This window comes from Syngnathus acus, chromosome 2 (genome assembly GCF_901709675.1).
Source record: "Syngnathus acus chromosome 2, fSynAcu1.2, whole genome shotgun sequence".
Lineage (NCBI taxonomy): Eukaryota > Metazoa > Chordata > Actinopteri > Syngnathiformes > Syngnathidae > Syngnathus > Syngnathus acus.
Window position 1 is genome coordinate 25,206,290 of NC_051088.1, and position 13,431 is coordinate 25,219,720.

Genomic DNA, 13,431 nt, shown 5'->3' on the forward strand with positions numbered 1-13,431 from the left:
TTGTCCCTTTGGATTGGATGCAGGCAGAGGTGGGGGGAGGCAACAATCGGCCCAACCCTGCTTTAAATGGAGGTGAGCCGGTGAGGTCGAGCCATCCTGCTCCGATCTTCTTTCCGTGTGTGTGTCACTGTGTTCTCTCGCCGCTTGCGATGTCCGAAGGAAGAGATTACAGCAGCCAGTCGTACACCCCCGCCGGCAGCGCGACGCCCGCCAGAAGCTACCCGAGCAACGTCGTCCACTCGGCGGGCAAGTTCAGGGAAAAGGACGACATGGTGGCACTCAACGATAAGTTTGTCAGGTTGATTGAAAAGGTACACTTAGTGGTTCATTCAAATGCATCTTTGACTTGTTTGCTTTATAGTTGATGTATTTTTAACCGACCGACCGACCGACCATCGTCTGTCTCACTGTGTCAGGTGAAACACCAGGAGGATGAAAACCAAAAATTAGACACAAAGTTGAAGATCCTCCGAGAGCAAGAGCCATATGTGGCTAACATTACGAGCATAGCGATGCAACTGGAGGAGGCGCTGAAGCAACAGATTGAGCATTTACTCAGTGACCAGACAAAACTTGAGGACGAGCTCTTGCAGAACCAGCAGGTGGCAGAGGACAGCAAGAAGAGGTGAGAGCTCGTCCTGTCTCCTTCTATACCGGCACTACACTTCCCATTTTATTTTGGCTTCAGATATGAGGATGAGTTGTTGAAGAAAGCAGAACTGGAAAATGAATTCATCATCACCAAAAAGGTACTGTCGCTTCTACATTTAGGCACTTAAGATGCCAGGCCAGATGATGGATCGACTTTTGGGTAGTTTACGATATTTCTGGGAATTCTTTTCAACATTTCCACGCATCCTCCGTAAGGAACATATAATGAATCTTCATCAGCGTTTTCTGAAGAATTCCTTGGGTTTGTAAAAGGATTCTTCTTCTTATTTTTTCATTTTGAGGACTTCTCAAAGTCAAAAGTCCAAGTCTGCTTTATTGTCAATTTCTTCACATGCCAAGACACAGAAAGAAATCGAAATGACGTTCCCACGATCCCACGGTGACAAGACATAGTACACAATATACATACAAGTGAACAACACCAAACTTCTGAGGTATCCCCAAAGCTTTAGAACAGCACCCTGGTTGGAAGACACTGCGTTCGGACACTTTTGGAGTCCTTGGGATCATGTATTAAAATTGTGCCTTACAAAAGGATGCGGATGAAGGCCATTTGGAAGCTGTCCATTTGACTCTGGTGTTGGAAGATCTGATAGGACAGCTGGATTTCCTCAGGATCGGCTATGATGAGGTAACCAGGAGGTTTTATCCCCTCCTTTTTGTTTCTACTCCCACCCCACCAACATTGCGGCGGCACTCCTCGCAGGAAATCAAAGAGCTGCAATCTCAAATCCAAAACGAGACGGTGGTTATACGAGGAAACGCTAAGCGCTCTCTGGACATGAACGCCATTGTCGAGAGCGTCAAGGGTCAGTACGCCGACGTTGCTGCTCGTAGCAAAGGGGAAGCGGAGCATTGGAACCGGAAGAAGGTAAAGAGGAGGACGTCTCGTGTCAGATGATTCAACACCACCGATTGATTCCGCTTGCTTCTAGATGGATGCAATGGTTTTTGAAGCAGGACAGCGCGAGCAGGAAGCGCGAGCTATACGGAGGCAGATCTCAGACACGGTGCGCTTCATCCAGAGGCTCAATGGAGACCTGGATGCTCTCAAAAGAAAGGTTTGTTGACAGAGCTGGCATCAGCACAGTCAAATTAAAGTCCCGGGATTTTTCCTGTTTTGCCTTTCTATGAGTCGCTGGTTTCTTCGCTCGTAGGAAGAGTCTCTGAAGAAGGACGTCGACGACGCAATCGTGGAAGGAGACAAAAGCTTGGAGGGGGCCCGCAAGGACATCGGTGAGCTGGAAGAGGCCCTGAGGTGCGCCAAACAAGACATGGCCGGCCAGATGCGAGAACACCAAGAGCTGATGAACCTCAAGCTAGCCTTGGATATGGAGATTGCCACCTATCGCAAGCTGCTGGAGGGAGAGGAGATGAGGTATTGTTGAAGTACAGGCAAATGTGAAATCGTTTTGCCAAATCCGCTGAAAGATGATCAGTAGTACTTCTCCCCAAACAAATGTTCTCCTTGTCTTCATTGCAGAATGGATAAACTCCTACGCAATTCAGGTAAGAATGGTAACTGCGTTTTATTTCATTCTGTTGTTATGAATTATAATAATTGGTTCATGAGCAAATTTGCAGCTTCCTTTTCCCACCACTATAAAAGCGCATTTGAAACAAATCCTGTTTTCATTTGACTCCACAATTGTGTTCCACGAAATCCAAACCTCTCTTTTGCTTCGATTTCTAAAAATCCAGGCAGCCAGCACCCAATTGGACGGACGAATGGAGTCAAATCTTCCTTTGTGACTCATCATGCGTCATGTTACAACATCGGCTGAATATTTGAGGTGCTTTTCAGTCTGACTTTTGTTTTTTTAAATATGTCATATTGACTTTTGGCTTCAGATACTGTGTAAGATGTTAAAAAAGGTGTTTGGGTACATTAATTACGGCTCTAAAGCAGCACTTGATTATGATTTATAAGATCCATTTTTGGTTTGTCCAATATTTTCACGACTCGTCCCCGGTTGTTTTCTTATGTGTAGGTTGTCATGGTTTCTGTCCGCGTCTGTGTACTCGCCCCTCCCCTCCTGTTTCACCTCACAAGCTAGGTAATCACAGTCACCTGCCTCTCTCTCTCGTTAGCTGTCTCGTATTTAAGTCCTGTCTGCGTGTCACTCCACCCACGGTCGGATCGTTGATGTCGTTCTTCTTTCTTTTGGTTCCTGTCTTTGCCAGTTCTGTTTCGGTTAGCCAGTGTGTCGGTCGGTGGGTGTGTCCGTTCCGTTATGTCAGTTTGCCGGTTCTGTTAGTTTGTTCCCGGCCTTATCCTCTCTTCCAACTCCCTTTTCCCTTCAATAAACCAAGCTGGTCCAAGCTGCATTTGGTCGCCCTGCTCCATTCCGATCCTGACAAATATACTACAGTAGGTAAAACGTGCTAATTGACGACATTTGTCTTATCGAAACTAAATAAAGCAACTGACCTATCGGTCAGACGTTGTCAAAAGGATCAAATACAGTCGATAAACGTGGGTACATTTTGACTGCTTGAAAAAAGTGCAGTCCCACTTTGTTCTTTGGTTTTATACATGTTCAAAATAAATGAGGAAAAAAAAATGTCCCTGATGAAACCCTGTCTGAAATATTCCCGACAGCTTCTCATTCTTCGTGACATGTCCACGTTCTTCCGATACGGAAAACATATTTGTACATGGACTTAACATGCTGAAGGAACACCCAGATCCATGCGGGAATCTCATTTCTCCTCAGGCCGTGCATCATTTTCGACCTTGTTTGCACCTAATTTCATTCAAGTCTGCTCTTGCTCCTGGGTCCATCTTCTTTCCACCCACGTGCTACACGTTACACATCAAAGCCCATTTGGAGTCCGGAAAAGGAGGCACACAATATATTCCACATTTATTCCAACATCCAGTTTCCTCTCTTGCTTTGAATGAAGCAAATCCATCTTTTAATAAACAGAGCACACATTTGCAGTCCTTCTACTGACATTTAAAATAAATAAATAATGGAAATTGTACTTCCTGAGTGCTAGCCAACTTTCTGCCACGAGCCTCTTAATAAATGTCCGTATGGAACTTAGGTCAATATTATTCCTTGTGTCTTCTTACTCTAGATGGACTACTCAAGGGAGTGCATCCTTCTCTCCTCCTCAGCTTGCATACCAGTACATAGATAAACAGCCACCGCTGGGGAAAGTAGGAGTAAACATTGCAGGCAGGCAGACAGGCAGACAGGCAGGAGGTAGAGGGAGGGAAACTGCTTACAATCATTTCAAGTGCAGCCAAAGGAACAAGAGGCGCTCAAACGACATGACGTGCGTGAAATCCAACAATGCAACAGTCGCGTTACCCTGCCATTGTTTGGCAACCTCTACTAGGTGCTCAGCTACTACTCATGGACTATTACCAGAACAACAACGACTACATGATCAGTAGCAACAACAACATCACCTATGCAACCTATTGAAAACATCCATGTGTAGCAGGGGTGTAGACTTTTCAAATCCACTGTAGGAATGCACTTTTTGAAAGGATTTTTGATCAATTATTTTGCCAAGCTCACGGACCCCATTTTGAGAACCACTGCTGTACAGTTTTTGACACGAGTTGATGAAAATAGAGCCATGCTTATTTTCAAACTGCCAATAACGTCATCAAATTCCGGTCAGTTGTTTTTGACCTATAATAAAAGTTGTGTTTTTTTTTAATATACGTAAATAACATATTCCTACAAATGAACAAAAGCTACTCCGTATTGTCATTGGCATTTTCCCCGCCTGCAGACTCCCTCGACGTCTGAATCTTCTGCCTCAACCTGTCTCGAAGTTTCCGCTGCAGCTTGTACGCCGGTCGCGTGTACTGCCGGTTGGCGAGGCCCAACACCAGCGGCACCACAGTCATACTTCCGATCCCCGTGCACGAGAGTACGATGAGCGTATTGGAGTTCCATTTGGTGTCGCTGATCAAGTAAGCGATGCACACGTGCATGTAGATGAGGTAGGGAAGCCAGCAGGCCAGAAAAGTCAACGACACGGCCACAACGCAGCGCGTGTAGCGCATGTTCAGCCGCTGCTCCTGCTCCGAAGCTTGGCCGCGCCCCACCGAGCGGTGCAGCCGGCAGATGTCTTTCAGTTGGCCCCGCGTGATCCACAGGACGCGACACGTCATGGCGCCAATGGTGAGGATGGCGGGCAGGACTAGACCGTAGACCTCCAGGTAGATGAAGGCGTTGGTGAAGACGCGTCTGTACGAGCAGCACGGGGTGACGTTGGCCGAACAGTTTGACGAAAGGGGGAACCTTTGGTCACGTGCGCGACAGCTGTTCCAATCCGGCCCGGTCCAGTTGTTCCAGCCGAAAGCCGGCAGGGATGCGTACAGGAGCGCCGGCATCCACACCAACAGCAAGGCCAGGGGGAAACTTCGATGCATCCACAAGTGGCTGTAGTGCAGGGGCTCGGCGATACATACGTATCGCTCGTAGTGGACCATCACCAAGTTGAGCAGAAACGCCAGGAAGAGGAAGTTTGGGAGAACGTGCGCCACCAGGCAAGAGCCGAAGCTCAGCTGCCGGTCGAGTCCCATCAGAGATATGAAAGGGAGCGCCGCGCCCGTGCACACGTCCGCCACTAACAGGCTCAGGAAGAAGTAGTTGGGCGTGTTGTGGAGCTGCCGGTTGCAAACGATGCCAAAGATGATCACCAGGTTGGCTAGGATGATGGAAACCGACAGCGGGATGGTGATGGCGTAGATCAGCTTTTCCTGGCTGAGCACAGCGCCAGGCTCGCCGCAGTCCATTCTTGCTCGGGGATCCCAACGCGCCCGCTCCACTCCCATCAACGTGCGGTGGGTGACCCTGCGGGATGCCCACATCACACCACCGACCAAGGAGATATCGAAGGTGTCCGCAAAAAGAAACATTTGTTTTGCAAACGACAACAATTCTTCAGAAAATGCAGAGAAATGTGTGGAAATGCGGGTTGAAAAAAAAGTGCCCCCACGCCTCCCCCCTCGAGCTCTGCCACTGAGTATTTGAATGTCGATCCGTCCTTCATTTTTATTCTGCCCATTCTGTTCATAGCCACAAGGGAAAAGAAATCTTTTCCCAGGTGGACTTATTAGCAGTCGTACAGACAGACGACTATTAAGAGTTACATTAACATCGAAGCAGTGGGTGGCTGTACATTTGGTACCTGCGGCATTTGGTGGCAAATACTAAGAAAGCGCCTCACATCTTATTTACCACCTTTCCTTAACCTCTGTGAAAAATGTCAAAGGATCATTGTAAGATGTAAACATTCATTCTTCTTTTTTTTTTTACAATTAAAAGCTTTGATAATAAAAAATCCGAGACAAATTCAACATTTCAATGTTGAACTTCAAAATGAAGATATGAGCCAGTCTTATATTTTGGCATCCGACTCCAGGGGAGTCAGTGGCTCTGGTCATGAATCTTGCCGGCCGTCACGCAGACTCGCTGAACTTCTTTGGTGGCATTTTGCTTTGATTACTTTTACCATAAACAATTAATGGATAACATCAAATTCCATTTTTCTTAATCACTTTTAGAATTGGAACAAGCTTTTGTCGGTTATCTCGCTCAGATATTTCTTCTTAGTCAAAAGACAGAATCCAAAGAGGCCCTTTGTTTGATTAACTTCTGCTCACACTACTGATTATGAAAGCCCTGCTTGAATTAGATTGACTTGGAAAACTGAAATTTGATTGAACAAAAAAAAAAAAAATTTGAAATTTACGAGTGGTAGTTTAGCAAAGACAAACAATATGAAGACAATAGACAAAGAGCATTTGATGGAGCAAACAATGGCTTGTAAATGGAGGTTAGTGCTTACGCTAACTTTTTTCATTGTAATCAAACTGCAGTTTATGAAGCAGGGCCGAACCACGCTTCCTTCCATATGACACATGCTCCATTCACTGTTCACTCGTATTACAGCTAAAAGATGACAAGTGTCAATCCCACAACCTTTGCTAGATTACACATTGAATTTTTGGAAAATCAAACAAAGTCAGTGAAATCCGGTTTTACCTCTCTGAGTGAAGATGGGTAAGGTCGGATCCATTCAGCATGTTATCATCCCTTCTGCCTGCCACATCTGCGCTCGCTCGCTCGCTCGCTCGCTCAGAATGATCCTGGCTGCTTCCTTTATAATCCCTTTAGTGGATCCCAAGTTCTGGAAACGTCACAAGACACTGAGCAGCCCAGACGTCGGTCCGCACGCTGGAAAGGAGGAGGAGGAGGAGGAGGAAGAGAAGGAGGAGGAGGTAGCAGACTTCTGACTCCCCTTGCATCTCCTATCCAAGGTGTACATTTATTCCTTTGATATAAAAAACAAACCAAATCCTGGTTAAAACTGCTCAGCAGCCAGTTTTGGTCACACTGTCATCTAATCGAGTTGCAGGTGAACACTCAATTTGTTGAGCGCTTTACTGGAACACACCGAACCAAATAGAGACAGGAAAGGTACTCGCCATCTGTACAGTATACTTAGTACAAGTGCAGGAAAAAAAGAAATAAAAAGTGGTTAAAAGTCATCCTGATAAAATGGATTCATTGAAATGATTTTTCACTGTCAATTGTATAAATTGTTGATAACAAAAATAAATATAAAGTTTCATTTTAATATTATATTTAAATGTATATTAAATTAAATATATTTTAAATATAATAATTTTACAACCGTCATGATTTTTTACTGTCAATTGTATAAATTAACAAAAACATATATATAAAGTTTCATTTTAATATTATATTTAAATTTATATTAAATTAAATATATTTTGAATATGTATAACAATTTTAAATATTGTATATTAAATATAAATTTAACATATTAAATTTTAATATTAACTTGCAAGTGCTGGCATTAAAAAAAAAAAAGGTAACTTGTGCTACACTCACTCACTCACTCACTCACTCACTCACTCACTCACTCACTCACTCAGGGCATACAGTATGTCAGAAATTCACAACATGCCCGCCGGGTGTCTAAACACAGCGTCTGATGGAAGGACGACGGAGGCTGGCTTTGTTTTCCAAGGCCGTGAGAGTTTGGAGGCCTGTCAGATAATGGCTTTAAACACAAGCTGGATGCGCCTGCAAAGACGCTACGCAGGAGGACCAGGCTAGACGGGACATCACAACATCTCGACTTGAGAAAGGAAGACACGCAGGCAAAGTTGGAACCCGAGCTCTGTTTCTTACCATGGCCGAAGACACATTGTGACAATTCACACCCCGTGTCTGGATGACTTACAATACACAACTAGACACAATGAGCTCAGAGGCTCCAGAAATGCTGGGAGAAGGAAGGAGCACTTGTGCACAGGATGTTTATCCTCGTTCCTGTGAGGCGGGACAACAATCCCACCACCAGTTGAAAGTTGGAACGGATTTAGGTATTATTCTGATTGTTGGGCCTCGAGCGCAGTTTTTGGTGCCAGGCTGACCGACTCGTTGAGAACTTTCAAAAATGAAGATAATCTGCACCATCGGTTATGATTAGGTTAGGAGCCAGACAGACAGACAGACAGTCAGCCAGGGGAGATTTGTGCTACTCAGTTGGACAGACTGATCCATTGATAACAATCTTACGTCATGAACGTTTAAGGATTGAGCCGGTTCGTTTATTAATGACATTTAAAGTGCAATTAAGGAAAAGTCACTTCTTCAGGAGTCTTCTTGGCTCCCAAATGTCTTCCAAGCTTCTTTCTGATCTGATCAAATGTCAAGATTACAAACAAGATGCCACTCAATGGATCACAAAGTTTAAAAGCTCATTGAAGTGACTTATATCCTGATAATTGGTGGAAACATGATTTGTACCAAACAATAAAAACAAAAAAATCAGATGGAGTAAAATGTGCTTTTAGTATATTTTTCCATGCTGTATTTACAATTAGGTTAGCCCAGGTAGGAATAATAAAACAAAGTCCGGAGGGAATTTGACCATTCAAACATGATGAGAACTTATTTCGGCGAAGTTCATCAGGTGGAGCTTTACAAAGTGTAACAAGCCCATGCGATGAGTTGAAATCTTTTTGGGTTCAGGTTCTGTCCTGGTTCCTGAAATTTCTCTCTGCTGCATTCACTCTCTTCTTCTTCTTCTTCTTTTATCGATCGGGCCTTTGGAGGCAGAAGACTTTGGCTTGGTTGTCTCCTGAGGCAGTGACTGCCACTGTCGCTTCCCTGGAGGAGATGAACGGCGTCAAGCTGCAGCCAAGTCTGCTATAAAGCTAAAAAAAAAAATCCGCCATGTCCCACCTGTTCATTGCGAAGTCCAAGATCTCAGCGGCGTGACCGCGATACTCGGACACCATCTTGCCGGAGCGAGCGTCCCATTGGCGCAGCGCTCCGTCTAAACTGCAGGTGGACACCAGCGAAGAAGACTCCTCCCACTGCAGGTGAACCACGCCAGCCTGGAGGCGAAGAGAGACAAGGATTTTCCTTTCACGCTGCCTGTCAAGTTTGCGAGCGGCAAAACGACAAACCTCATGCCGGCAGCTGTGTCGCAGCACTTGTGTGGAAAGATCGTAAATGGCCAAGGTGCCATCCAGATACGCCGCGGCGATGAGTGGAAGGCTGCAGAAGATGGTTGACATTATGAGTGTGTTCCACAAGTGAGAAGAAAAAAAGAAATAAAAAGAAATCAGCAGTGTGCAAAAGATGCATATCCATTACAACAAGCCAACTTACATGTTGCAGAACCCCACCGACTCCACAGAGTTGGATTCTTCCCCATTTCTCGATCCTTTGGCTTTGCCCCCGTCCAAAGAGAACACGCCCACCACCTGGTAAAAAGTGTCAAAAATAAATACTGATGTAAACAAAAGCGCATCTATCTTTGCAATGGTGTTGCCATGGCACCCACCTTGCCGGTAGCCGTGTTGATGAGCTTGACACTACCATCCACTGAGCCAGTGAGGACCAACGAGCCATCCTTGTTGCATGTAAGGCATGTTAGCGGCCCCTGGTGTCCATCCTGACCTTTTTTTTTCATGCGGATGGTAAAGAGAAAAGTAATAATGAAGTGATCGGCAATGAGTCATTTCCATGACTGATACATTTTATTAAACATTTGTAGATGGTGGTTTAACACCTCCTACTTTCTTCTATAAACGTCTTCCAACTCAATTCTGGTGTTGTACCTTTAATGACATGGATGCAGTTGCCCTGCTTCAAATCCCACAAGCGCACGGTTCCGTCCTCATAACCCACCACAGCGCGTTTACCTGAGAAAAAAGCATATAATGTCGTCATCATGGAAAATGTTGGGGAGCTGGAACGGATTGATGGCCTTTCCATTCATTTCAATGGGGGAATACGATTTTGTCCCAAGGCATGACTGTACTCCTTTTTGGTGGCTTACCGTCAGGAAGGACTTTGCCACTGGTGGACTGGCATGCAGAACTCTGGAAGGTTTTACAGTCTCCACTGGGAATCTTCCACATCCACATGTTACCATCATCCGTTCCTGCCAGGAGCACCGGAGCGCAGGGATGCCACTCCAGCCACTGAAGAGTCAGGTAACAAGACTTGAGCTCTTACCGCACTTTCCAGGAGTCAAAGCAAATGTGCTTTACCTCCAGATCTCCGACTTCAAAAGACCAGACCTCTTCTTTGGTCTCCACTTTCCAGACTTTAATCAGGCCGCTCATGTCACCTGAAGCCACAAGCGAGGAGTCGTGACTGAAAACGGCACTCGTGACAGAGTCTTTGTGACCTGTGCGGGAGGGGCGGGGAAAACAAATGGGAGAACGGTGTTCTCTTGCTATAGTTTTTCATTTTGTAATCAACATCTGCAGACTCACCTGTACACTCCAAGACAACTTGGCCATCGCTCACTCTCCACACGTAGGCCTTATCGTCTTCTCCTCCGCTCACCGCCAAGGTATTAGTGGCTGGGTCCATGCTCACGCAAAACACAGAGCCTGAAGGGAGAATACAATTGAAAAAGACAAACACTGATTGCTTTCTTGATGGCAGGGGAGACCACGGCGCATGGCACCAATACCAGTGTGTTTGGAGAAAGTCAAGTCGCTATCATCCCGCTCCGATTCCATCTCGTCCTCCGTCTCCCAGCCTTCGTCGTTGTCTTCAAAGCCAATGTCCTCCATGTCGTCGGCCAAGTTATCTGTCAGCACAAGCCAGCAAATGGTCGACATTTCAATTCAAGCTGATGGCCAACGTGTTGGCTGATCAACCTTTACTGGACCACAGACGGTTATGCTCGAATTCTCTGTGGGTCCAGAAAAGAATTGGAACTCTTTATTGGAGAGGTGCTAATTTATCATGGCCAACATTTGATTTCAAACACATTACACTTATCATTTGCTAATTGATATTTCAAATCGAAATCAGAGATGGTTGAGATTTTGACCCGTTTATTTTCAACGCACCTGGACCATCATCATTGTCGTTCAGCTCGATGACTTCAATGATTTCCTCGTCTCCGTGAAGTTCGATGGACTCTTGCTCCGGGTTAGCCATGCTGTTAGCACGCTTCGAGCTAAACAACTCAACCAGCTTTTGCACTTGGTCAATGAAGACACTATTATATTTCAATCCGAGCCAATGTCGCATGTGCTGTTGATGAAAAACAGATCATCCTGAGCGGCATGTCGAAAACAAGAAATAAACAACAATGAAACCAACCTACATACATACACTATCTCTCACTGTGCCTTTCCACGTTTCGCCTTTCAGTACTTTGCCCGGAGTTTTGTTTGCCAGGGGAAGTCAGGTACTCAATCCGAATTATGACCACGCTCACGTCCCATAAAATGGCCTATTTGGTTGCTCTTATCATAGCTACATGATGTCACAATGCTTGACGAGTAAATGTCCCAGAATTGCTGACTATTTAAATCGTTTGAAATGAAGGATTGCCTGAAAACTAGCTCCGGGGTCAATTCGCTATCGAGTCTCAGGATGATGACATCACGAAAGCAGTCACTGCGCCATAACAGCCACATCCACTAGATGTCAGTGTTAACAATGAAAATCACACAGCCGCCAAACTAAACCCCCCCAAAAAGTAGGGGGGGAAAGTATTTGTGGGGAAAATGGACCATTCCATCTGTATTTTCTTATTCTGATTTTGAAACAAGAAGCCATAATGATCTGATTCATCCAGCTCAACCATGAATGGTGTACACAGTTTTAATGAGATATGTTAAAACTGTTTTCTGTTTCACGTTGTTACACACACACTTACTGAAGAGCAGTCTAACAAAAATATTGCAAAGTAAATCCTTTCCAGCCATTGAACTTTACATTAGCACTCATAGACAGCTGGGATGGGCTCCAGCACACCTACGACCCTTGGGAGGCTAAGCGGTTTGGAAAATGAATGAATCAATCAAAGAATTATAATTGAACAATTTATTCATTCATTTTACCAATCACAGTTGCAGGGTTCCAAATCAATGCTAATTTGAGAGCTTTTGCTCAAGATTACATACTAGCTGCGTAAATTGCTTTGCTTACTGGTCTAGAATAAACTTGGCGACTTAAAAAAAAAAAAAGTTTGATTCTACAACCATATATTTATTTATTTTTAAATGGTGATATGAGTAACAGGGCTTTGATGATTTGAGTGGCATACTCTCTTAATTAATGCTGAAAACAGGCCTACACATAGGCAGAGCAATTACCCTGATGATGTCATTATTGATGAGTCATGTAGATTAGTTTCTGTGGCGAAAAGGTTTTAGGAACAGGGTTGCATGTATGTTGAAAGATGCAGCAAACATCAGACATACAATATCAGAGCATAATAATTACTCATTTAAGGGATGGACGCTTGATGTGGTGGAAGATGTGTGTGGTTTTTTATTATTATTCTATTTTTTTTTTTACTATTTGTCAAACTATACGGCATATATGTTGAGCAGTTTATGGCATTTTCTTTTGACTGGTATTGTCAATGCTGAATTATAGTGCTGGAATTTCTCCGGTCTGTAATTGAATTTTCTGGTTTGATGGTTAAATGTGTCTAAGTCACTCTACTTCCCAGAAAAAGCTTTCAAAGGAGCCATCATGACACACTTAAATCTGCTAAAGGAAATGATTGACGGATGAGCAGCTCCTTGGAGCAATATTGAGCATAAATATAGCATATGTCATCAAATGTCTCAAAGAAGGCGAGTATAAATGACTCGTCCTCTTCAAAATAACAGAACTGAGTCAAGTGGAAATTATTTTCATTTGGACTATAATAATGATAGAGGATAAATGAAGCCACACTTATTACAAGTTGTGTTGTGTGTGTAATGGGCAGGCATATTTTCCAGTTTGTTTTGCAAATACTCCAAGCAAATGATTAAAATGATGAGACTAATCAATGCATTAGCACAGAGGATGATGGCTGAAATGGAGGTTGTCTTAATCTGTCTTTTTGTTTTCCGGCGACTTTGAAAGGTACACATGAATTCAGCTCCGAGATGTCAACGGGAACGACAACTCATGAAAAGTTTGACAGCCACAGTAACTAAGGTGGGGTGCTAGCCCGCCCACATTATATTCAACCACTGTCTGGAAATAACAAGCAGGTCGTTTTTTCTCATTTTTTTGGGCACTGGATGTGACTGTTCTATGTTAACCGTAAAGAAAGCAACGCTGAGGCCTTCCTACTTTGTCCGCACGCTGCATTTGACTCATGCGGGACCACGCTGGGTGAGACTTGAGCTTCCCTTGGCTAACCGCTAACAGCCAGTTGTGCGTGTCTTCCAAGTGGTCTGGTCCGCACCGCACCGCAGCACAGCGCAGC

The 13,431-nt window shown here is 44.5% G+C and overlaps 3 protein-coding genes across 6 annotated transcripts; 1 reads left to right on the forward strand and 2 right to left on the reverse strand.

Annotated features, from left to right (window-relative positions):
- Positions 1 to 24: 24 nt before the first annotated feature.
- On the forward strand, positions 25 to 3,843 carry LOC119119727 (keratin, type II cytoskeletal 8-like). 3 transcript variants are annotated; one of them, XM_037246289.1, is made up of 9 exons: positions 25 to 311; positions 417 to 625; positions 689 to 749; positions 1,208 to 1,303; positions 1,379 to 1,543; positions 1,608 to 1,733; positions 1,830 to 2,050; positions 2,156 to 2,181; positions 3,757 to 3,843. In XM_037246289.1, the coding sequence occupies exons 1-9, from the start codon at positions 150 to 152 to the stop codon at positions 3,813 to 3,815; spliced, it is 1,125 nt and encodes a 374-aa protein (XP_037102184.1). In that variant the 5' UTR covers positions 25 to 149; the 3' UTR covers positions 3,816 to 3,843. The 3 variants fall into 3 exon arrangements, with proteins under 3 accessions (XP_037102184.1, XP_037102186.1, XP_037102185.1); XM_037246291.1 differs by lacking the exon at positions 3,757 to 3,843 and adding an exon at positions 3,275 to 3,546 and having other exon boundaries at positions 26 to 311; XM_037246290.1 differs by lacking the exon at positions 3,757 to 3,843 and adding an exon at positions 2,369 to 2,736 and having other exon boundaries at positions 26 to 311.
- A 490-nt stretch (positions 3,844 to 4,333) lies between these two features.
- gpbar1 (G protein-coupled bile acid receptor 1) lies at positions 4,334 to 6,869 on the reverse strand. Its single transcript, XM_037246303.1, has 2 exons — positions 6,690 to 6,869; positions 4,334 to 5,495 (listed from the first exon to the last, which is right to left on the reverse strand). The coding sequence occupies exons 1-2, from the start codon at positions 6,728 to 6,730 to the stop codon at positions 4,388 to 4,390; spliced, it is 1,149 nt and encodes a 382-aa protein (XP_037102198.1). The 5' UTR covers positions 6,731 to 6,869; the 3' UTR covers positions 4,334 to 4,387.
- A 1,643-nt stretch (positions 6,870 to 8,512) lies between these two features.
- Positions 8,513 to 11,528, reverse strand: LOC119119723 (angio-associated, migratory cell protein). Of its 2 annotated transcripts, XM_037246286.1 has the most exons (12): positions 11,324 to 11,528; positions 11,060 to 11,246; positions 10,675 to 10,794; positions 10,472 to 10,591; positions 10,244 to 10,383; positions 10,030 to 10,174; positions 9,809 to 9,892; positions 9,532 to 9,647; positions 9,357 to 9,451; positions 9,152 to 9,242; positions 8,925 to 9,079; positions 8,513 to 8,849 (listed from the first exon to the last, which is right to left on the reverse strand). In XM_037246286.1, the coding sequence occupies exons 2-12, from the start codon at positions 11,241 to 11,243 to the stop codon at positions 8,774 to 8,776; spliced, it is 1,326 nt and encodes a 441-aa protein (XP_037102181.1). In that variant the 5' UTR covers positions 11,244 to 11,246; positions 11,324 to 11,528; the 3' UTR covers positions 8,513 to 8,773. The 2 variants fall into 2 exon arrangements, with proteins under 2 accessions (XP_037102181.1, XP_037102180.1); XM_037246285.1 differs by having other exon boundaries at positions 11,060 to 11,528.
- Positions 11,529 to 13,431: the final 1,903 nt, after the last annotated feature.

What these genes read in the sequence shown, in the direction of transcription:
- gpbar1 (XM_037246303.1), bottom strand. Translation starts at nt 6,730, where the DNA reads ATGCTGAATGGATCCGACCTTACCCATCTTCACTCAGAGAG. An exon ending in ACCCATCTTCACTCAGAGAG is followed by an intron (nt 5,496 to 6,689) that starts GTAAAACCGGAT and finishes GGCATCCCGCAG; the next exon opens with GGTCACCCACCGCACGTTGA.
- LOC119119727 (XM_037246289.1), top strand. Translation starts at nt 150, where the DNA reads ATGTCCGAAGGAAGAGATTACAGCAGCCAGTCGTACACCCCCGCCGGC. An exon ending in TTGTCAGGTTGATTGAAAAG is followed by an intron (nt 312 to 416) that starts GTACACTTAGTG and finishes TCACTGTGTCAG; the next exon opens with GTGAAACACCAGGAGGATGA. An exon ending in AGCATTGGAACCGGAAGAAG is followed by an intron (nt 1,544 to 1,607) that starts GTAAAGAGGAGG and finishes GCTTGCTTCTAG; the next exon opens with ATGGATGCAATGGTTTTTGA.
- LOC119119723 (XM_037246286.1), bottom strand. Translation starts at nt 11,243, where the DNA reads ATGCGACATTGGCTCGGATTGAAATATAATAGTGTCTTCATTGACCAA. An exon ending in TGGCAAAGTCCTTCCTGACG is followed by an intron (nt 9,893 to 10,029) that starts GTAAGCCACCAA and finishes CTTTTTTCTCAG; the next exon opens with GTAAACGCGCTGTGGTGGGT. An exon ending in TCAACACGGCTACCGGCAAG is followed by an intron (nt 9,452 to 9,531) that starts GTGGGTGCCATG and finishes ACTTTTTACCAG; the next exon opens with GTGGTGGGCGTGTTCTCTTT.